General features: G+C 45.9%; 1 protein-coding gene across 1 annotated transcript in view; it reads right to left on the reverse strand.

Annotated features, from left to right (window-relative positions):
• The window catches only part of LOC121556472 (glutamate receptor ionotropic, NMDA 2D), a 101,941-nt gene that overhangs the window by 43,054 nt on the left and 36,407 nt on the right, over positions 1–22,480 (reverse strand). Inside the window, exons 3-7 of the mRNA XM_045213586.1 lie at positions 18,479–18,685; positions 10,819–11,085; positions 7,175–7,503; positions 5,599–5,713; positions 725–930 (exon numbers count right to left, since the gene is read on the reverse strand). Coding sequence (XP_045069521.1) covers positions 725–930; positions 5,599–5,713; positions 7,175–7,503; positions 10,819–11,085; positions 18,479–18,685 — 1,124 coding nt within the window. The remainder of the gene's footprint in view (positions 1–724; positions 931–5,598; positions 5,714–7,174; positions 7,504–10,818; positions 11,086–18,478; positions 18,686–22,480) is intronic.

Raw genomic sequence — 22,480 nt, forward strand, 5'->3', positions numbered from 1 at the left:
GAGAGAGAGAGAGAGAGAGAGAGAGAGAGAGAGAGAGAGAGAATATATAACATTTAAAATATGTTGTTTGATTTAAGACAAAGAATGTCTCTCTTCTTCTTTTTCTTACACTGGCTAAGACCCTCCCCCTCAGTCAGGGCCACACTCCATACAGGAAATCACAGTTATGGATTATGCCTTTAAGTGAGAGTCAAATAGTGCTGCCACACGATAATTGTTCTCATCCCTCCTAGAGCTGGTGAACCGTGAGGCGTGGACCTCTATTGCAGCTATATTGTGTTTGTGTCCAATTTAACCCCCATACAGTATATCTTCAATTGAATCACATATAACCCCATATACCATCTGGGCTCACACTCAACACTACACTGTCGATTAGGATGAGAGGTTATGTGGAGAGTGGAGGGTTAATACGTGATTTGTTTGAGTTCAATACACCATGGAAGTGAATATGTCATATGTTGACACCACGTGATCATTACACTGGAGATACTTGATATTACGAAGGTCGATCTCTGAAAAACGACAGTTCCATTTTGCTGATGTGTTTGTCTCCAGAGGGGTCTGGTTGCTACTGTATGTGTGTCACTAGGGAATTACCGGTATTTTACTGTGTCCTCCAAGACCCTGGAAAGTCCCCTGATGAAGTGTAAGGAATTAATTGCATTGTGTATTGGACAGGAACATAATTGTCTAATTTGACCCTTCACCCCTGCCCTCTGACCTGGCGTTGAGGGGTCGTCGGCAGGGTACAGAGTCTCTGATGCAGGTGTTGGAGGCGGCGTCAGCCAGCTCCACGATGACAAACGGACGTTCCTCCAGAGTGACCACGCGCAGGTGCTGGGCGCCATCGGGCGGTTGGAGGAACGGACCATAACGCGACCAGGCTGGGTAAACCAAATCCAACTTACCGTTCTCCCACATCCCTACCTGGGGAAAGAGAAGGGAGCGGGTTAGAGAGGACGCACACCTTTCTCTTATCAACCAACCCCGGGAAGGAGAAGGGAGCGGGTTACACACACACACACACACCCTCACACACACACACAGTGTGCCATCCAGTGTATTGTATTGTACTGTACTGTATGTGAACCAGTGAGTTGTGAAAGAACAGGTCTGACAGCATATCGACCACACTTAGACCACAGGTCCTCCACCAGCGTTCAATCACATCCCCTTCAGAAGAAACAGACAGTCAACAGACAGTACCTCCAGACAGGAAGAGAACATTCAGACCCAGGATTCTCTCAACCACACACACACACACACACACACACACACACACTTAAACACACACACACACAGCAGCCAAACCAGGGGTATTGAGATAGCAGTAATCCACACATTGCCAAAAAGAGTTATTCCAATTGAAGCAACGAGAGACACATAAAGAAGACCTCACACTAGAACTGAACAACTGTGTTCCCTTCAAACTGAGGACTTTCCATAGGTCTAAAGCCTTTGTCTTGTCACTATTGAGTGCAGTGATCTGGAAAAGGAGAACTGTAGCGTGTGACTGAATACAGTGTACCATATAAGGTAAGCTGATGTTCTGACTGAATAACTTTAACTACATAAACCAGCCACTAGATCAGCTGCACAACAGATATACACTACCATTCAAAAGTTTGGGGTCACTTAGAAATGTCCTTGTTTTCAAAAGAAAAGCAACTTTTTTGTCCATTAAAATAACATCAAATTGATCAGAAATACTGTGTAGACATTGTTAATGTTGTAAATGGCTACTGTAGCTGGAAATGGCTGATTTTTAATGGAATATCTACATAGGCGTACAGAGGCCCATTATCAGCAACCATCAGTCCTGTGTTCCAATGGCACATTGTGTTTGCTAATCCAAGTTGATCATTTTAAAAGGCTAATTAGAGGCTGCCAGTTGAGGACCTGTGAGGCGCCTGTTTCTCAAACTAGACACTCTAATGTATTTGTCCTCTTGCTCAGTTGTGCACCGGGGCCTCCCACTCCTCTTTCTATTCTGGTTAGAGCCTGTTTGCGCTGTTCTGTGAAGGGAGTAGTACACAGCGTTGTACGAGATCTTCAGTTTCTTGGCAATTTCTCGCATGGAATAGCCTTCATTTCTCAGAACAAGAATAGACTGAAGAGTTTCAGAAGAAAGTTATTTGTTTCTGGCCATTTTGAGCCTGTAATCGAACCCACCATTGCTGATGCTCCAGATACTCAACTAGTCTCAAGAAGGCCAGTTTTATTGCTTCTTTAATCAGCACAACAGTTTTCAGCTGTGCTAACATAATTGCGAAAGGGTTTTCTAATGATCAATTAGCCTTTTAAAATGATCAACTTGGATTAGCAAACACAACGTGCCATTGGAACACAGGACTGATGGTTGCTGATAATGGGCCTCTGTACACCTATGTAGATATTCCATTAAAAATCAGCCGTTTCCAGCTACAGTAGCCATTTACAACATTAACAATGTCTACACTGTATTTCTGATCAATTTGATGTTATTTTAATGGACAAAAAAATTGCTTTTCTTTCGAAAACAAGGACATTTCTAAGTGACCCCAAACTTTTGAACGGTAGTGCCTAAAATGTCATGTAAATGTAGTGCATAAAGATGAAGGTTGAGCTCAATAGGAGAAAACAATCAAACATCCACAAAACCAATACGCTCCCAAGAAAAACTGTTCCATGAAGGTGTACATTGTGAAAACATTCAGACCAAAGATGCTGTCTAAAATAAAATATGATTCTAAAGGAAAAAGAGCTCAACGACATTCAGCAACATTCAAAACCCCTTGTGCAGTGTTCTTTAGTAGAAACAAGATGCGTTAGCATATCTTTGTTGTTGTTAATGTTAAACAATGTCCAGTAGCATAGTGAATGCTGCTGCGCTAGCCTAGCAGTGTTGCTCCCACAGAGGACAGGAGAGCAGTGTTAGTGCTGGGTAATGTTTAGCAGTGTTCTGCAGTGTTTCTGTGTGTTAAGCCGGAGCTGGGCGCTCCCCTCCCGGGTGCTAGGTAATGGTGCAGTTATTGTAAAGAGAACATTAAATATTCAGTGAGAGCCAACAGCGTGGATGTGTATAATAGGCATATAGATGTGTCTTATCCGTTCTGTGTGTGTGTGTGTGTGTGTGTGTGTTTTGTGTGTGTGTGTTTTGTGTGCGTGAATGTGTGTGTGTGCCGCACATACTATTAGTGTGTGTGTATGTGTGTGCCTGTGTGTGTGCGCATCCTTAAAGTGTGTATGTATGTAGGAATATGTAGGAATATATGCGTGTGTATGTGTGTGTGTGGCGTGTGTCTGTGCGTAGTGTGTGTGTGGTGTGTGTAGTGTGTGTGTGGTGTGTGTGGTGTGTGTGGTGTGTGGTGTGTGTATGTGTGTGTGGTGTGTGTGATGTGTGTATGTGTGTGTGTGGTGTGTGTGTGGTGTGTGTATGTGTGTGTGTGTGGTATGTGTATGTGTGTGTGGTGTGTGTGTGTATGTGTGTGTCTTATCCTGGGTTTGCTCTAAGACTGAGGGGCAGTGCAGAGCTCCTAATTGAAAGGGTTTCAAAGGAAATGGCAGAAGTCAGCATGTTACAACACGTTGAAACTGGACTCTGGTGGGCTGTTACAATCAGCAGGAGGCTGAGAACCACCAGTGTGTGTGTGTGTGTGTGTGTGTGTGTGTGTGTGTGTGTGTGTGTGTGTGTGTGTGGCAGAATGTAGATGTGTGGGATGGAAGAAGGTGTGTGTCTGTGTGTTTTCCCAGGAGCATTCTGAGCGTCTCCCTCTACACTGACAGCGATAAAACCCTACAGGATTAAACAGAAAAAAACACACCGCAGATCTCCAACAGGTGACAGCGGCTGGTATTAAGGATTTCTGAACAAAACACAGCTTTATAAAATATGCATGACATGTCAGCTGCGCTGTAGCGGGCTAGGCATACATACACATACACACACACACACACACACACACCCGGAACAGCACAGCTACGCTAGCTCCAGGAGCCAGATGCTAATGAGGCAAAGCAGTAAGTGTCATGTCAGGCTAGTTGTCTTTTATGTTCTCTCACGTCCTGCTCAGGTGTTTTCCCTCTAACACCACACACAGGTCACTGCTCCACACGCTGTTGTCTGCCCTTTCAACGAGCCCAACCTACCAACCAATCAGCCATCCAACCAACCAACCAACCAGGAAGGAGAACAGAGAGGCTGTAGGACAGATGTAGGTTTGCATCATTACATTCAGACTACATTGTTATTGGCTCCTGTCTGCTGAGCAGCTGGAGGCTAGATGTACTGTACCTATGGAAACCTGCCATCGCTAACACCTCAAATATAGGTTGAGGCTAGATGTACCTATGGAAACCTGCCATCGCTAACACCTCAAATATAGGTTGAGGCTAGATGTACCTATGGAAACCTGCCATGGCTAACACCTCAAATATAGGTTGAGGCTAGATGTACCTATGGAAACCTGCCATCGCTAACACCTCAAATATAGGTTGAGGCTAGATGTACCTATGGAAACCTGCCATGGCTAACACCTCAAATATAGGTTGAGGCTAGATGTACCTATGGAAACCTGCCATGGCTAACACCTCAAATATAGGTTGAGGCTAGATGTACCTATGGAAACCTGCCATCGCTAACACCTCTAATGTAGGTTGAGGTGTGCTGCACACTCACACTAATTACCTGCTGAACATCCTTGTTTAATGACAGGCTCTGAGGCAGGCAGCACCAGACAGACAGCACCAGACAGACAGCACCAGACAGACAGACAGACAGACAGACAGACAGACAGACAGACAGACAGACAGACAGACAGACAGACAGACAGACAGACACACAGTCTCCAGGAGCTGGGATCTGCTGCCATTTAAATGAGACTCAACAACAACCCAACAACCAGACCAGAGCAGCTCCTACTGTAAAGCCCGCGTTTGAAGTTTTTACCAACCAAAGATCATCATCCAAGCACACTGCAGCATACCAGAGGACACAACCAGATATAAAGGGAGACAGACTGCCAACTAGTGTATGGAGATTTTACACAGTTTATGGAGAAATCAGATGTCATTGTTTGAGAATAAAGGGGAAAGTTCAGCTGTCAAGAGGAGAAGCTCAGACAACGAAAGCAGTGAAAACTGAAACAACCATGGATAGCGATGATTGTTTACTGCAGCGTGTGTGTGTGTGTGTGCGTGTGCATGTGCGTGTGCGCGTGGGCTATATTGAACGACAGCGAGGAGATGCTAACATTCAAAGAGACAAGAGAAACTCAACACATGCAGCAGGAAGAAAGAGGCCAAACGGTCAGCGGTCAGTCTCTTCCCCGCCTCAGGCACAGATAACCACAGTGAACTTTACATGAATACAAACCTCTGTGACCTGCCCTTGCTTGCTGTTAAGTTTATATTGTGCTTGTTGACAAGGTTTGGCCTGCTTCAAGACACTCAATGATTTTGCGATGTACAAATCACCTGGACATCAAAAATTGAAAAGATAATATCTGCAAATCTGTAACCAAATGGCCCTAAATGGAGCCATGCATGTCACAGCACAACAACAGGAAGTGAAGCCTGTCACAGTCACAACAACAGGAAATGATTTAAGGTCCTTACATCCTCCCAGCCTTTGCCAGGTGTATAGGAGATGACCTCTAGGACGGGGTTGGCCAGGTAACCGTCACTGTCGAAAGAGTAGTCTCTGCCGCCCAACGTGATGTTGCTGAAATACCTGACATTGGGAGACAGGGGGCAGGGATGAGGGCGGAGGGGGGAGGGAGGGAGGAAGAGAGTCAGACGGTGCAGTGAGTGAGACTTCTGGCCACAGAGGCACTGCCCCCTCAGATTTGTCATGTTTAAAAAAATATGAAAGAAGTTAAATGTTTTTATGTTTCTTCTCTGTAATACTACTAGCCACCTAGACATTTTATGAAATCGGCTTTAGCTAGCCGAGATAGGTTCCCAACCTCCCAACCTCATAACTAGCTCCCAAGAAGCCATTTCAGGCTATCAATCAAGTTAAGCTATCTTATCTAACTATTTTAGCTGGCATGCCTGCTGGCAAGGTTGATAGACTTTAGAAAAGCAAGCAATTACTAAACCTACTGAATAAGACTCACATTCCTTTCAATTTTAGCAAAGATGCAGAGAAGCATATTTAATTTCTTTAAAAAAATAACCACCATTCAGGAGGATACAGAGAGCTCAAGAGGTATGCTTGGATACTGTATGCATTAAAATAAACATATATTGTATATATTTTACATAGAATTAAGCATAATGATTGTGGCTCTGGATTGCAGGACAGGTGTTTGAAACATTCTACTCTCCATCTTCAGGACGAAGGGGTCTAGCCCCCCTCTGGACCACCCCCCCAGCCATCCTCGGGTACTTTGTGCCCCCTCCAATTTTTGGGGTACATGACACCCCTGCTGGGCCATTACTGCCAGACCACCATTTGTCAGACATTTACCAAACATCAGAGTGGTTTCTGATACAGTAAGAAACACATATTTTGATCTATGGTGGCATAGAGTTAGTGTTAAATACTATCACCTGTCTGTTGACGGACAGAGCTTTATCTCTTAATGAGCTACACATTCAGATGATCACACATTGTCAGTGTCGATCTTTGAAGTGACACACCTGTATCCCCGTGGGCCTTGCACAATCTTAACTTATTTTGTTAACAAGACAAGGCAGTTTTTATGACTGTTCCATCATCATGTCATCCCGGTGTATTCAGCTCATATGACAATAGATCATCAGAGAGAATCCTAGCAGGATGCAGTTCCAGCCAGTGAATAGCAGGCAGCAGTACCTAAGGTGCTATCTGTCATCGGTTGCTTTTCCTGTTCTTTTTCTTCTCCTTTTGGAACCATTTGGCTGTATCTTCTATTTACATACCTAATGCAATTTTTTTTACATTTGTACATTTTAGTCATTTAGCAGACACTCTTATCCAGAGTGACTTACAGGAGCAATTAGGTACCTTGCTCAAGGGCACATCGACAGATTTTTCACCTAGTTGGCTCAGGGAATCGAACCAACGACCTTTCGGTTACTGGCCCGACGCTCTTAACAGCTAGGCTACGTGCTGCCCTATGTAGGGGCTTATCCTCTTTACCCTCACCCCAACCACCTCCCATGCTCCCCCTTTCCCCCTCTCCATCCATCCCTCCTCCCCCCTCACCTCATCCTCCCCCGCACCCTGTGTGTCTGATTGGCTTCCGTCATGCAGTTGGTGACAAAGTTTGGCCCTCCCGAGGCCCCGTAGTCGCGGCGCAGTGCCACCGCCCCGTGGGTCAGTATGGACACGCCTCGGGCGATCCTCATGCGGGGCTTGTCCTTCCAGCCCTGCGGACGCACGGCGAACAGGGCCCTGGGGAGGCCCTCCATGCCCAGGCCGGACAGGGCTGGCCCCACAGCGAACCACATGTGAGAGGGTCCAGCCTGACCCGCAGCCCAGGCTGCTTTAAACACCAGCTCGGCCTCCTCCTGGGAACAGTAGAGCAGACGTACCTGGTGGAGTGGAATACAGGGGAGGAGGAGAGGGGAGATACACGGGTACATAGTGAGATAAGGGGTAAGGGGAGACGGGGAGAGAGAGAGTGGGAGGGGGGCAGTATAGCAGTCTACCTGGAGGAGTGGGGGAGGGGAGGAGGAGGAAAGGGGGAGTCAGACATATATACGGTAGTGATATAAAGGTCAAGGGAGACAGAGAGGGGGAAGGTGAAGGGAAAAAAAAAAATAGAGAGAGAGAGAGAGAGGGAGTAACAAGACTCTCCTATAGGGGAAAGACAAAGCTATACTAACTAGTGAGGTGAGGGTTATAGGATAGAGGCAGAAGGAGGACAGGAGGGAGAGAAGACACCAGGAGTAAGGAGGAGGGAGAGAAGACACCAGGAGTAAGGAGGAGGGAGAGAAGGCAGGAGGATTAAGGAGGAGGGAGAGAAGAAAGGAGGAGTACGGAGGAGGGAGAGAAGGCAGGAGGAGTAAGGAGGAGGGAGAGAAGGCAGGAGGAGTAAGGAGGAGGGAGAGAAGACACCAGGAGTAGGGAGGAGGGAGAGAAGGCAGGAGGAATAAGGAGGAGGGAGAGAAGACAGGAGGAGTACGGAGGAGGGAGAGAAGGCAGGAGGATAAGGAGGAGGGAGAGATGGCAGGAGGAGTAAGGAGGTGGGAGAGAAGACAGGAAGAGAACGGAGGAGGGAGAGAGAAGTAAGAGCTGATGTTACTGCTGTGTTTATGACAGACGTACTAATGACAGACAAAATTAAGGAGGGAGAGACAATATGACAGTGGGGGGTTGAGATAGAGAAAATGGAGGGGGTCTAAAGAGCAAACACACCTGAGGGAAAATGGGAGAGGTTCAACGCTGACATATGTTATTAAAAGCAGCAGAGTCTGGGGAGATAGGGAAGGAGGGGTAAGAGAGGGAGAGAGAGAGAGAGAGAGAGAGAGAGAGAGAGGGATGGAGGGAGGGAGGGAGGGAGGGACAGAAAGAGAAAGAATGGAGTGCAGTGTTGAGAAGGGGAGCAGATTAGTCACTCCTGGGAGAAAACGGGGGAGAGAAGGAAGTGATGGGGGATGGGGGGAAGAGGGAAGTGATGGGGGATGGGGGGAGAGAGGGAAGTGATGGGGGATGGGGAGAGGGAAGTGATGGGGGATGGGGGGGAGAGAGGGAAGTGATGGGGGATTGGGGAGTGAGGGACGTGATGGGGAATGGGGGATGGGGGAGAGAGGGAAGTGATGGGGGATGGGGGAGAAAGGGAAGTGGTGGAGATGGGAGGGGCAGAGAAAAAAGAGAGGCAGACATATTTTGGTAAAATCAGGGCCTGGGGAGATAAGAGATATAGTAACAGCAGGGGTGTAGGGAAAGAGAGAGAGGAGAGAAAGCAAGAGAGATAGGGAGGGATGGATGGAGAGAGGGAGGAAGAGAGCGCAGTAGATCAGTCCAACAATGCCACAATTGCTGAGGAAGGGAGAAACAGGGTGAAGAAGGTTTTAAGGGTGTGAGATAGGGGAAACAGGGTTAAGTGAAATGCTGACAGATACAGGGAGAGAAAGGGGAGAGAGGGACTAACAGAATGGGAGAAGGGGGAGGGGGAGAAATGTACAGGGTTATAAAGCGAGGTAGGGAGGGAGTGGAGTGGAGGAGACAGAGTGAAAGCACATTTTGAGAATTGTGCCTTCATTGAATTTTGAACTGTAATGGCTTGGCAAAACAATCCAGCCCGGATGCCAATAAACCTCCAGTGAATTGGAGAGGAGGGAGAGAGAGAGAGAGAGAGAGAGAGAGAGAGAGAGAGAGAGAGAGAGAGAGAGAGAGAGAGAGAGAGAGAGAGAGAGAGAGAGAGAGAGAGAGAGAGAGAGAGAGAGAGAGATAGAGAAAGAGAGAGAGAGGGAGAGAGAGAGTGAAAGAGAGAGAGAGAGAGAGAGAGAGAGAGAGAGAGAGAGAGAGAGAGAGAGAGAGAGAGAGAGAGAGAGAGAGAGAGAGAGAGAGAGAGAGAGAGAGAGAGAGAAAGAGGAAGAGAGAGAATGACAGAGGGGGAGGGTATGGATGGAAAAAAATAGAGGAATACGCATGGGAGAGAGAGAGAGAGAGAGAGAGAGAGAGAGATAAACTGATATAAAGACAAATAAGCAGAGGCAGAAGCTCAAAGAGAGGGGGGGAGAAAGAGAGAGCTATTTAAGTGGAAATGGACCCTGTGCACCTGCGTTAGCCCCACACACTGTTGAACACACATTGAGAGAGAAAAGCAGGAAAAAAGTGGGACATTGAGAGAGAAAAGCAGATAGTCTTTAATGCAAACACACACTGTCACTGAGCAGACAGACACAAGCACTGATTATCACTGGGAGAGAGAGAAAGAGATGGGGAAAGAGAGAGAGAAAATGAGAGAGAGTGGGTGAAGACAGAGGGGAAAGGAGAGGAGGGATGAGAGAGAGCAATAAGGGAGGGGAGAGAGAGAAGCAGAGAGAGAGGGAGGGTTAGGGTTAATGCACTGCGCATAGGCAGCCCGCTGCGGGCACTATGTTATATTAACAGTGACAACAGCCGAGAAAGCCTAAGGAATCCAATGCACACACACACACACACAGGGAGACAGAGCTGCAGTGGCCATGCTGAGACATTAGCGATGACATTGAGACCCAGTCTGAACCAGCCCAACAGAGAGCAGTGTACGTCTACAGGCAAAGGGACATGCTGCGGAGAGAGGGAGAATGAAGGAGGGAGGGAGGGATGGAGGGATGAAAGGAGTAGAAGGAGTGAGGGAGAGATGGAAGGAGAGGAAACTAAATGAGCCCAACACAAGCCACAGGAGAGAGGTTCTGTCTCCGGGCAAGGATGTGCAGGGAGGGAAGGAGGGAGGGAGAGAGGGAAGTAAGGAGCGAGGGAGAGAGGGAATAAGAAAGAGAAGGAGAGGGTTAAAGAGTGAGCTATCAGATTACAGTAAGAAAGGAATTGACAGGGAGGGAGATATGAGGAATAGGGAGGAGGTAGCAAGTCAGGGATCCATGGAGAAGGAGAAGGATGGAGGCATTCAGCTTGAGAGAGAGAGAGTTTTTAAGTGAAAGGAAAGTAGAAGGAAGGAGCGAGCAAGGGAGAGCGAAAGAAAGGGCACAGGCTAGTCATGAAGGGAGGGAGTGATGAGAAGAACAGAGGGATAGAGGAGAGAGAGGAGAGAGAGCCACAGGGACAGAGGGAGAGAGTAAGAAGGAGGAGGAACCCAGCCAGCCCGGCCAGCCAGCCACACGGAGACTCACGGCCACTCAGTAACACTTCCTCCCCCTTTTCTCCCCCTCCCCTCTCCCTCTCCCTCCCCCCTGTCTCACCTGTGCCTCGTTCTCCTTGAGCAGCCTGAGCGTGCGCGCCCCTCCCAGATCGTCCGTCACGTTCAGCATGACCACGCTCTTCTTCTCCCAGCCGATGAACGAGCCGTCCGTCAGGCCGTCCACCACCGACAGGAAGTCCTGGTAGCCGTGGTGACGGGTGGACACCACTGAGAAGGTGGTCCAGTCGTACTCCTCTAGTATTTTGAAGATGACCTCCAGCTGGAGGGTGGTGGATGAGCTGAACTGGAGGAAGATGGAGCCTGACTCCTACAGTAGGGGAGCACACCTTAAAGTTCTATAAACACAGGCAGGCACACAGGACAGAACACGGGACAGAACGCTGCCAAACAGGAAGCACAACATCAGCTTTCCTCTAGGAGGTCAGGGTCACGTTCAGTAGAGCACCTTCTCCACTTCAAAACAGTTCAACACGTTGCTGTTGTTTGTTCTCACTGAACGGGACCCCTGTAATACCTCAGTTTCACAACGTTTTCTCCCGTTTCAGACCTTCTGAACACAACCAAGCTATGAGGATAAAGGGGTTTTCTGGGGTTCTGATTTGGTTAGGATTATGGTTAGGATTTGGGTAGGGTAAACTGATCCTACAGTGTAGATATCTGCCTATGGGTAAACTCTGCCCAGAGCCAGAATGCAGCACAAAGGTGTTTACAATAAGCCTCACTGGTAAATGGATCCCAATTAATATGTAAACAGTAGCAAATTTGTTAACATGCCATATTGTAGCAAGCCCTAATCCATTAACTACTTTTGAATAATTAAAAAGATTAATCAATCCAGATATAGCAGGGGATTATGTCTTTAAGGTAAGGATTTGGAGACAGTAAGCTGATCCTAGATCTATGCCTACGGGCAACTTCTGTCCGGAGTTTAGAGAGCAGTTAAAGAGAGCCGCTCCTCTATACAAAGAACTACAACTCCCATGACTACCCTGTGTGTGTTCAGGGTGTGGAAGCATACTGGGGGTGGAAGTTTTCATGGGACGGCTGCAGTGGCAGTGTGACTGCAGGCTAAAACACAGATGATGATTGTTGAGTGAAGTCTCCAATGACCGCTGGAACTAGTCTTTTCCGCAGATTTTGATTATATTTAGATGGGAGTGTTTGTGTGGGGCGGGGGGTGGGTCTTCAAAGGAAGATCATCAAAGAGGTTTGAATGCATTCCTCAGGAGTAAATGGTTAAAACAGTTATTTGTAAACACAAATGTATTGGTGTTGTTTTTTCTAGCTACGTGGCAGCAAAAGCATGTCTGAAACATCTTAATTTACACACATATACTGTAATTAACACACACCCTCTCTCTTCCTCCCTCTCTCTCTCCCTCTCTCTCTCTCTCTCTCTCTCTCTCTCTCGCTCTCTCTCTCTCTCTCTCAATTCAATTCAAAGGGCTTTATTGGCATGGGAAACATATGTTTACATTGCCAAATCAAGTGAAATAGATAGTAAACAAAAGTGAAATAAACAATCAAAAATTAACATTAACATTACACTCACAAAAGTTTCAGAGGAATAGAGACATTTCAAATGTCATATTATCAAATAAAATACAATTGTATTTGTCACATGCGCCGAATACAACAGGTGTAGACCTTACCGTGAAATGCTTACTTACAAGCCCTTAACCAACAATAAAGTTGAAATAATAGAGTTAAGAAAATATTTACTAAATAAACTAAAGCAAAAAATAGTAACACTATATACAGGTACCGAGTCAATGTGCGGGGGTACAGGTTAGTCGAGGTAGTTTGTACATGTAGATTGGGGTAAAGTGACTATGCATAGATAATAAACAGCTAGTAGCAGCGGGGGGTCAATGTAAATAGTCCGGGTGGCCATTTGATTCATTGTTCAGCAGTCTTATAGCTTGGGGATAGAAGCTGTTAAGGAGCCTTTTGGACCTAGACTTGGCGCTCCAGTACCGCTTGCCGCGCGGTAGCAGAAAGAACAGTCTATGAGTCGTGAACAGGGAGTACAGGAGGGGACGAATCACGCACCCCTGAAGGGCCCCAGTGTTGAGGATCAGCGTGGCAGATGTGTTGTTGCCTGCACTTACCACCTGGGGGGCGGCCCGTCAGGAAGTCCAGGATCCAGCTGCAGAGGGAGGTGTTTAGTCCCAGGGTCCTTAGCTTAGTGATGAGATTTGTGAGCACTATGGTGTTGAACGCTGAGCTGTAGTCAATGAACAGCATTCTCACATAGGTGTTCCTTTTGTCCAGGTGGAAGAGGGCAGTGTGGAGTGCAATTGATATTGCGTCATCTGTGGATCTGTTGGGGCGGTATGCGAATTGGAGTGGGTCTAAGATTTCCGGGATGATGGTGTTGATGTGAGCCATGACCAGCCTTTCAAAGGACTTCATGGCTACCGACGTGAGTGCTACGGGGCGGTAGTCATTTAGGCAGGTTACCTTCGCATTCTTGGGCACAGGGACTATGGTGTTCTGCTTGAAACATGTGGGTATTACAGACTCGGTCAGGGAGAGGCATTTAGCTTGTCTGGTAGGGTCAGGTCACTGGGCAGCTCGCGGCTGGGTTTCCCTTTGCAGTCCGTAATAGTTTGCAAGCCCTGCCACATCCGACGAGTGTCAGAGCCCGTGTAGTAGGATTCAATCTTAGTCCTGTATTGACACTTTGCCTGTTTGTATCACGTTTCAGGAGAAGACCCAGATGCAGACAGTGTTGAAGTAACAAACGTTTATTACAAAAACAGGGTGCAGGCAAACGACAGGTCAAGGGCAGGCAGAGGTCAGTAATCAAGATCAGAGTCCAAAAGGTACAGAACGGCAGGCAGTCTCAGGGTCAGGGCAGGCAGAGGTCAATAATCCAGGGTGGTGTGACAAGGTACAGAATGGCAGGCAGGCTCAGGGTCAAGGCAGGCAGAATGGTCAAAACCTGGAAAACTAGAAAATGCTGGTAGGCTTGACGAAACAAAATGAACTGGCAACAGACAAATAGAGAAAACAGGTATAAATACACTGGGGATAATGGGGAAGATGGGCGACACCTGGAGGGGGGTGGTGACAATCACAAAAACAGGTGAAACAGATCAGGGTGTGACAGTTTGATGGTTCGTCTGAGGGCATAGCGGGATTTCTTATAAGCATCCGGATTAGTGACCCGCTCCTTGAAAGCGGCAGCTCTAGCCTTTAGCTCGGTGCGGATGTTGCCTGTAATCCATGGCTTCTGGTTGGGATATGTACGTACAGTCACTGTGGGGACGACGTCGTCAATGCACTTATTGATGAAGCCGGTGACTGAGGTGCCATCGGATGAATCACAGAACATATTCCAGTCTGTGCTAGCAAAACAGTCCTGTAGCTTAGCATCCGTGTCATCTGACCACTTCTGTATTGAGCGAGTCTGAGATTTAAGTTTGCCTGCATAAAAGTCCCCGGCCACTAGGAGTGCCGCTTCTGGATGAGCATTTTCTTGTTTGCTTATGGTCTTATACAGCTCGTTGAGTGTGGTCTTAGTGCCAGCATCGGTTTGTGGTGGTAAATAGACGGCTACGAATAATATAGATGAGAACTCTCTTGGTAGATAGTGTGGTCTACAGCTTATCATGAGGTACTCTACCTCAGACGAGCAATACCTCGAGACTTCTTTAATATTAGACATCACGCACCAGCTGTTATTGACAAATAGACACACACCCCAGCCCCTCATCTTACCAGATGTAACTGCTCTGTGATGCCGATGCACGGGAAACCCAGCCAGCTCTATATCATCTGTGTCGTTGTTGAGCCACGACTCGGGGAAGCATAAGATATTACAGTTTTTAATGTCCCGTTGGTAGGATAGTCTCGACCGTAGATCACCGAGTTTGTTTTCCAGTGATTGCACACTGGCCAATAGGACCGATGGTAATGGCAATTTACTCACTCGCCTACGAATCTTAACAAGGCACCCCAACCTTCTCCCTCTGTATCTCCGCCTTTTCTTCAAGCAAATGACGTGGATTTGGGTCTGGTTTCCGGAGAGTATTGGTCTTCACAAATTTTGCTGCTTCAGTGTTTTTAGATATTTTTGTCAGATATATGGTATATTAAGTATAATTACAAGCACGCCATAAGTGTCAAAGGCTTTTATTGACAATTACATTAAGTTTATGCAAAGAGTCAATATTTGCATTGTTGACCTTTCTTTTTCAAGATCTCTGCAATCCGCCCTGGCATGCTGTCAATTAACTTCTGGGCCACATCCTGACTGATGGCAGCCCATTCTTGCATAATCAATGCTTGGAGTTTGTCAGAGTTTGTGGGTTTTTTTTGTCCACACGCCTCTTGAGGATTGACCACAAGTTCTCAATGGGATTAAAGTCTGGGGAGTTTCACGGCCATGGACTCAAAATTTCCCTGAGCCACTTAGTTATCACTTTTGCCTTATCGCAAGGTGCTCCATCATGCTGGAAAGGCATTGTTCGTCACCAAACTGTTCTTGGATAGTTGGGAGAAGTTGCTTTCGGAGGATGTGTTGGTACCATTCATTATTCATGACTGTGTTTTTAGGCAAAATTGTGAGTGAGCCCACTCCCTTGGCTGAGAAGCAACCCCACACATGAATGGTTTTAGGATGCTTTACTGTTGGCATGACACAGGACTGATTTTAGCGCTCACCTTGTCTTCTCCGGACAAGCTTTTTTCCGGATGCCCCAAACAATCAGGGAAAATGACTTTACCCCAGTCCTCTGCAGTACTTTTGCAGAATATCAGTCTGTCCCTGATGTTTTTCCTGGAGAGAAGTGGCTTCCTCACTGCCCTTCTTGACACCAGGCCATCCTCCAAAAGTCTTCACCTCACTGTGCGTGCAGATGCACTCACACCTGCCTGCTGCCATTCCTGAGCAAGCTCTGCACTGGTAGTGCCCCGATCCTGCAGCTGAATCAACTTTAGGAGACGGTCTTGGCGCTTGCTATACTTTTTTGGGGGCCCTGAAGCCTTCTTCACAACAATTGAACCTCTCTCCTTGAAGTTCTTGATGATCCGATAAATGGTTCATTTAGGTGCAATCTTACTAGCAGCAATATCCTTGCCTGTGAAGCCCTTTTTGTGCAAAGCAATGATGACGGCACCTGTTTCCTTGCAGGTAACCATGGTTAACAGAGGAAGAACAATGATTTAAAGCTTCCAGTCTGTTATTCTAACGCAATCAGCATGACAGAGTGATCTCCAGCCTTGTCCTCGTCAACACTCTCACCTGTGTTAACGAGAGAATCACTGACATGATGTCAGCTGGTCCTTTTGTGGCAGTGCTGAAATGCAGTGGAAATGTTTTGGGGGGATTAAGTTCATTTTCATGGCAAAGAGGGACTTTGCAATTAATTGCAATTCATCTGATCACTCTTCATAACATTCTGGAGTATATGCAAATTGCTATCATAAAAACTGAGGTAGCAGACTTTGTGAAAATTAATATTTGTGTAATTCTCAAAACTTTTGACCACGACTGTATATCCTTCGTGTCGGACTCATTAAAGAAAAAATCTTCGTCCAGTTTCGATCATAAGAGATGGTAGCAGCAACTTTATGTACAAAATAAGTTACAAACAAAGCGAAAAAACTAACAAAATAGCACAGTTGGTTTGGAGCCCGTAAAACGGCAGCCATCCCCTCCGGCGCCATTATTATCTGGCTATATACAGTGTTGTAGCGATGTGCAAATAGTTAAAGTACAAAAGGGAAAATAAATATGGGTTGTATGTTCTCTCTCTCCCTCTCCCATACACACACACACACACACACACACACACACACACACACACACATACACACACACAGAGTTGCGACACATCAGAGGGACAGCTGTAGCAGCAGCCCAGTTCGGTGCCATTTACAGATCAAACACAGCAGTGTCTCAGGATGTCTGACTCAGCTTCTTATAGCACACTGTCCCCGACACCAACCCTATACCTCAACCCAACCCAACCCCTATACCCCAACACCAACCCTATACCTCAACCCAACCCAACCCTTATACCCCAACACCAACCCTATACCTTAACCTAACCCAACCCTTATACCCCAACACAATCCCTATACCCCAACCCAACCCCTACCCAACCCCTATACCCCAATACCAACCCTATACCCCAACACCAACCCAACCCCTATACCCCAACACCAACACCAACCCAACCCTATACCCCAACACCAACCCAACCCAACCCCTATACCCCAACACCAATACCGATACCAACCCAACCCTATACCCCAACACCAACCCCAACCCAACCCCTATACCCCAACACCAACCCAACCCCTATACCCCAACACCAACCCCAACCCAACCCCTATACACCAACACCAACCCAACCCAACCCTATACCCCAACCCAACCCCCATACCTATACCTAATCGCTATCCCAGTCCAGGCCCCCTGTCTGCCCATCCAGCAGCTACCCATCATGATTCTGAGCATTCCTCATCCCCGTATCCATCCCAGGATTATGGTCAATTCTCAGTCACTTCAGGAGATAAATTGAAATACAGTTCTGGAATATTGTTCAAGTACTTCATGAATTGACTGAATTGAAATTGATTATTTGACCTCCCCATCCATCCAGTTAAAAACAGTCTAAAGGAGAGATGGAGGGGAGAGAGAGAGAGGGATGGAGGGGAGAAAGAGATGGTGGGGAGAAAGAGATGGCGGGGAGAGAGAGACAGAGGGGAGAGAGAGAGAGAGAGAGAGAGAGAGAGAGAGAGAGAGAGAGAGAGATGGGGGAGAAAGAGATGGTGGGGGGAGGGGGAGAGGAGAGAGAGAGAGAGGGGAGAGAGAGAGAGAGAGAGAGAGAGAGAGAGAGAGAGAGAGAGAGAGAGAGAGAGAGAGAGAGAGAGAGAGAGAGAGAGAGAGAGAGAGATGGGGGATACGGGTGTAAGGTCTGTGAAGCCTGCTGAGTGAGACCAGGTGGCAGGATCATCCACTTAATCCTACCAGAGTTTTCTCTCTCTAACCCTGACTCTCTCTCTCTCCCTCTAACCCTGAACCTATCACTCTCTAACCCTGAATCTCTCTCTCTCTCTCTCTCTCTCTCTCTCTCTCTCTAACCCTGAATCTCTCTCTCTCTCTAACCCTGAAACTCTCTCTCTTTAACCCTGAATCTCTCTCTCTAACACTGAATCTCTCTCTCTCTCTCTCTCTCTCTCTGTCTCTCTCTCTCTCTCTCTCTCTCTCTCTCTCTCTTTCTAACCCTGAATCTCTCTTTCTCTCTAGCCCTGAATCTCTCTCTCTCTAACCCTGAATCTCTCTCTCTCTCTCTCTCTCTCTCTCTCTCTCTCTCTCTCTCTCTCTCTCTCTCTCTCTCTCTCTCTCTCTCTCAGTACCATCATCTCTCTCCCCCCTTTTCTCTCAAACGTGACTCTCTCTCTCCCTTTTCTCTCTACCCCCCATGGTTTCTCTCACTACCTACCCTTGACTCCCTCTCTTTCTGTACCACCCACTTGTTGCTGTCTACAAAGCTCTGATTGGGCTGAAACACGCACACACACACAAACACACATGCAAACACACACACAAACACACATTATCTTCTCACCTCCATACCTGTGGCATCCTCCCCACCATTGCTCACCATCCTACAGGCATGATGGGTCTCTCTCTCTTTCTCTCTCACATACACACACCTCATCCCCTCCCCCCACCTCCGTACCTGTTGCATCCTCCCCAGCCCTGCCCCTCCTCCTACAGCCACTATGGGCAGTCCAGTCTGGGCAGAGACAAACTCTAACATGGGGGCCAGGGGTCCCCAGGCAGTGGGTGGTGGCCTCTCCTCCTCATAGACCAGGCCCTGTAGGGGCCTTGCTGCCAGCAGGTCACACAGCTGGGACAGCAGAGTCTTAGGACTACTGTCATTCACCTGGAGAGGAAGTCATGACAGGGATAGGTTAGCTTGCATTACACACAGAGTAACGGAGTACAACATGATCTGAGGACTACAGGCATTCACCTACAGAGGACACATGATCACAAGGTAACAACAATATATACACTACCAGTCAACACTATGAAATATCACATATGGAATCATGTAGTAACCAAAAAAGTGTTAAACAAATCAAAATATATTTTATATTTGAGATTCTTCTAATAGCCAACCTTTGCCTTGATGACAACTTTTCACACTCTTGGCATACTACATGATTCCATATGTGTTCTTTCATAGTTCTGATGTCTTCACTATTATTCTACAATGTAGAAAATAGTACAAATAAAGAAAAACCCTTGAATGAGTAGGTGTGTCCAAACTTTTGACTGGTACTGTATATAGAGAAAGACTTTCTGAGACTTTCATTTAGAAAGCAGATAAACAACCGTAAGGGACAGTAGAATATACTGTCTTACCTCTACTATCAATGAGAGAGAGAGAAATCAAAGAGAGTGATAGAACAGAAAACAGAGACAGACATGTGTACAGATGGACTACTGGCATTCATCTGGACAGGGAGCCATGATGAGTAAGGTTACGTTACAATGTGTGGAGAACACAGTGGCGGTGTCGATTATACCCATACCTGCATACTACATACTTAAACTGCATACTATTTACTCATTGTCGCATACTATTTAGCATGTACCGTTTAGTAAAAAGTATGCAGTATGCCACGGCTGCAACTCAGTAGTGGCTCCTGATTGGCTGAGTAGGCGGGGCAGAGTGTGGGTGGATTCTTCCAAATTCATCAGACATGCATCGCATTAACCAGCCTGATAATAGCTATTTTCCAATTTGATTAATTTCTCTAAACTCTGAATAGAATAGGAATGTAGTTCTAGGCCTACTCAGGCTGGTTATAGGAAGACTATCACATTCAACCTATCTCGTACTAGACCATACAGCCCATCTATCCTATTGAAAAAGACTGAAGACAGAAACTGAATCTGGTTCCATTTCAACATAGTTATTAGTGAAACCAAAGTGTTTTAACATAAATTAAATCAAATAGCCTAGTACACACACCAAAACTTTTCAAATGTTCATATCAAAGGGCTATGGCACATAAAACGTGGAGAGTCGGGTGCATCGCAAATTCAGAATCGCTGGACAGCAACATAATAAACTAAAGTACTGATCATTGGGAACGACATCAGAATGAATGCTAAGGCTTGATCCATTAATTCAATAATGAAATAGGTAGCCTACAAAAAATCTAAAGGCCTGATTAACATGACACATCCCAAGTCCCCGGTGCCGCCACATTCAGAAATCAAAAGATGGTTTAGTATTTAGTTTAAAAGCTCTGATGAAGGCCAAGAGAACCAGAAACACTTTTCAGTGAGAAAACAGAAATCCACTTTGGGTTAAAAAAATAAAATAAAAATACTTATGTTTTCAAAGATGCAATGCTCGTGATAATTTTCGGAGAATAAAAACTACTTAGCCTACATTTGAACACCACCGCAGAAGCTTCGGGTATCTTCCCAATTAAGTAGCCTAGTGTGGTTATCTGGCTACTTGAAGAGAGCTAGGGCCTATTAATCGCAGCCCTCCTCTTCCAATGCATTGTTGGAAAAGTGTGCCGAGAATTCTACAAGATGAAGAGCCGAAATGAGTATAACATCCTGGCATTTAAACCATACTCGATTTTCGAAATGTCGCATACTATTAAACTTAAGATTTTCGCATACTCAAATTGCCTACTATTTAGGACGCAAGTTTGGGTATTCGGACACGGCCAGTGTGTGAACACACACACACACACACACACACACACACACACACACACACACAAAGAGTAGAAGGATAAGACACAGGAAGCAGGGAAACAGACAGACAGGGTCTGAGGCCTAAAGAGTCCCTCTCTTACCTGGGGTGAAGTAATGACAAGGCTATCGGTTAGATAGAGTTTAATGACAAGGCTATCGGTTAGATAGAGTTCAATGACAAGGCTATCGGTTAGATAGAGTTCAATGACAAGGCTATCGGTTAGATAGAGTTCAATGACAAGGCTATCGGTTAGATAGAGTTCAAAGACAAGGCTATCGGTTAGATAGAGTTCAATGACAAGGCTATCGGTTAGATAGAGTTCAATGACAAGGCAATCGGTTAGATAGAGTTTAATGACAAGGCTATCGGTTAGAAAGAGTTTAATGACAAGGCTATCGGTTAGATAGAGTTCAATGACAAGGCTATCAGTTAGAGTTTAATGACAAGGCTATCGGTTAGATAGAGTTTAATGACAAGGCTATCGGTTAGATAGAGTTCAATGACAAGGCTATCGGTTAGATAGAGTTCAATGACAAGGCTATCGGTTAAATATAGTTCATTGACAAGGATATCGGTTAGATAGAGTTCAATGACAAGGCAATCGGTTAGATAGAGTTTAATGACAAGGCTATCGGTTAGAAAGAGTTTAATGACAAGGCTATCGGTTTGATTGAGTTTAATGACAAGGCTATCGGTTAGATAGAGTTCAATGACAAGGCTATCAGTTAGATAGAGTTCAATGACAAGGCTATCGGTTAGATAGAGTTCAATGACAAGGCTATCGGTTAGATAGAGTTCAATGACAAGGCTATCGGTTAGATAGAGTTCAATGACAAGGCTATCGGTTAAATATAGTTCATTGACAAGGCTATCGGTTAGATAGAGTTTAATGACAAGGCTATCGGTTAGATAGAGTTCAATGACAAGGCTATCGGTTAGATAGAGTTTAATGACAAGGCAATCGGTTAGATAGAGTTTAATGACAAGGCTATCGGTTAGAAAGAGTTTAATGACAAGGCTATCAGTTAGAGTTTAATGACAAGGCTATCGGTTAGATAGAGTTTAATGACAAGGCTATCGGTTAGATAGAGTTCAATGACAAGGCTATCAGTTAGAGTTTAATGACAAGGCTATCGGTTAGATAGAGTTTAATGACAAGGCTATCGGTTAGATAGAGTTCAATGACAAGGCTATCGGTTAGATAGAGTTCAATGACAAGGCTATCGGTTAGATAGAGTTCAATGACAAGGCTATCGGTTAGATAGAGTTCATGCAATGGTAGAAGAGCATGTGAATTAAGGAAACGCTTTCAGTTACTCTCATTTAGACACAACAGCAACAGCATGACATCTCTTCACCTTAACCCTCCCGTTGTCCTAGGGTCAAAATGACCCGCCACTGTGTTGAACCAACTTTATTTAATTTTTATATTTTTGGGATCATTTGTGAAAAGGAGGCAGTGAGACTTTAAAGAAAGTATCACTGCCTCCTTCTCACAAATGATCCAAAAAATATAAAAATTAAATAAAGTTGGTTCAACACAGTGGCGGGTCATTTTGACCCTAGGACAACGGGAGGGTTATATACAGGTTAGCACTGTGGCTCCTACAGCTATAGTACTGACAGCATGACATATAGTTGGCTATATAACATGTATCTCAGATAAGGATTGGGCCTTAGATTAATGTAATCCATTATTCCATTACTATGATGACTCTAAACCCTAAACAAGCCAGCTCTGACCCTTGAATCCATCCTTCCAATTCCACCCTCACTGTATTCCCTGGACGCCCCCACCCCCACCACACCACCCCTACATTTTCCCCTTATAATAATAATAATACATGGTACTTATATTTGGCCCAAACCATTAATGTCAGGTTAAGGTTCAGGCTGTAATGAATGGATCCATTATCACCATTCCTATTATTACCCCCCAGCACAGCACAG

This window comes from Coregonus clupeaformis, unplaced genomic scaffold, assembly GCF_020615455.1.
Source record: "Coregonus clupeaformis isolate EN_2021a unplaced genomic scaffold, ASM2061545v1 scaf0125, whole genome shotgun sequence".
NCBI classification, from domain to species: domain Eukaryota; kingdom Metazoa; phylum Chordata; class Actinopteri; order Salmoniformes; family Salmonidae; genus Coregonus; species Coregonus clupeaformis.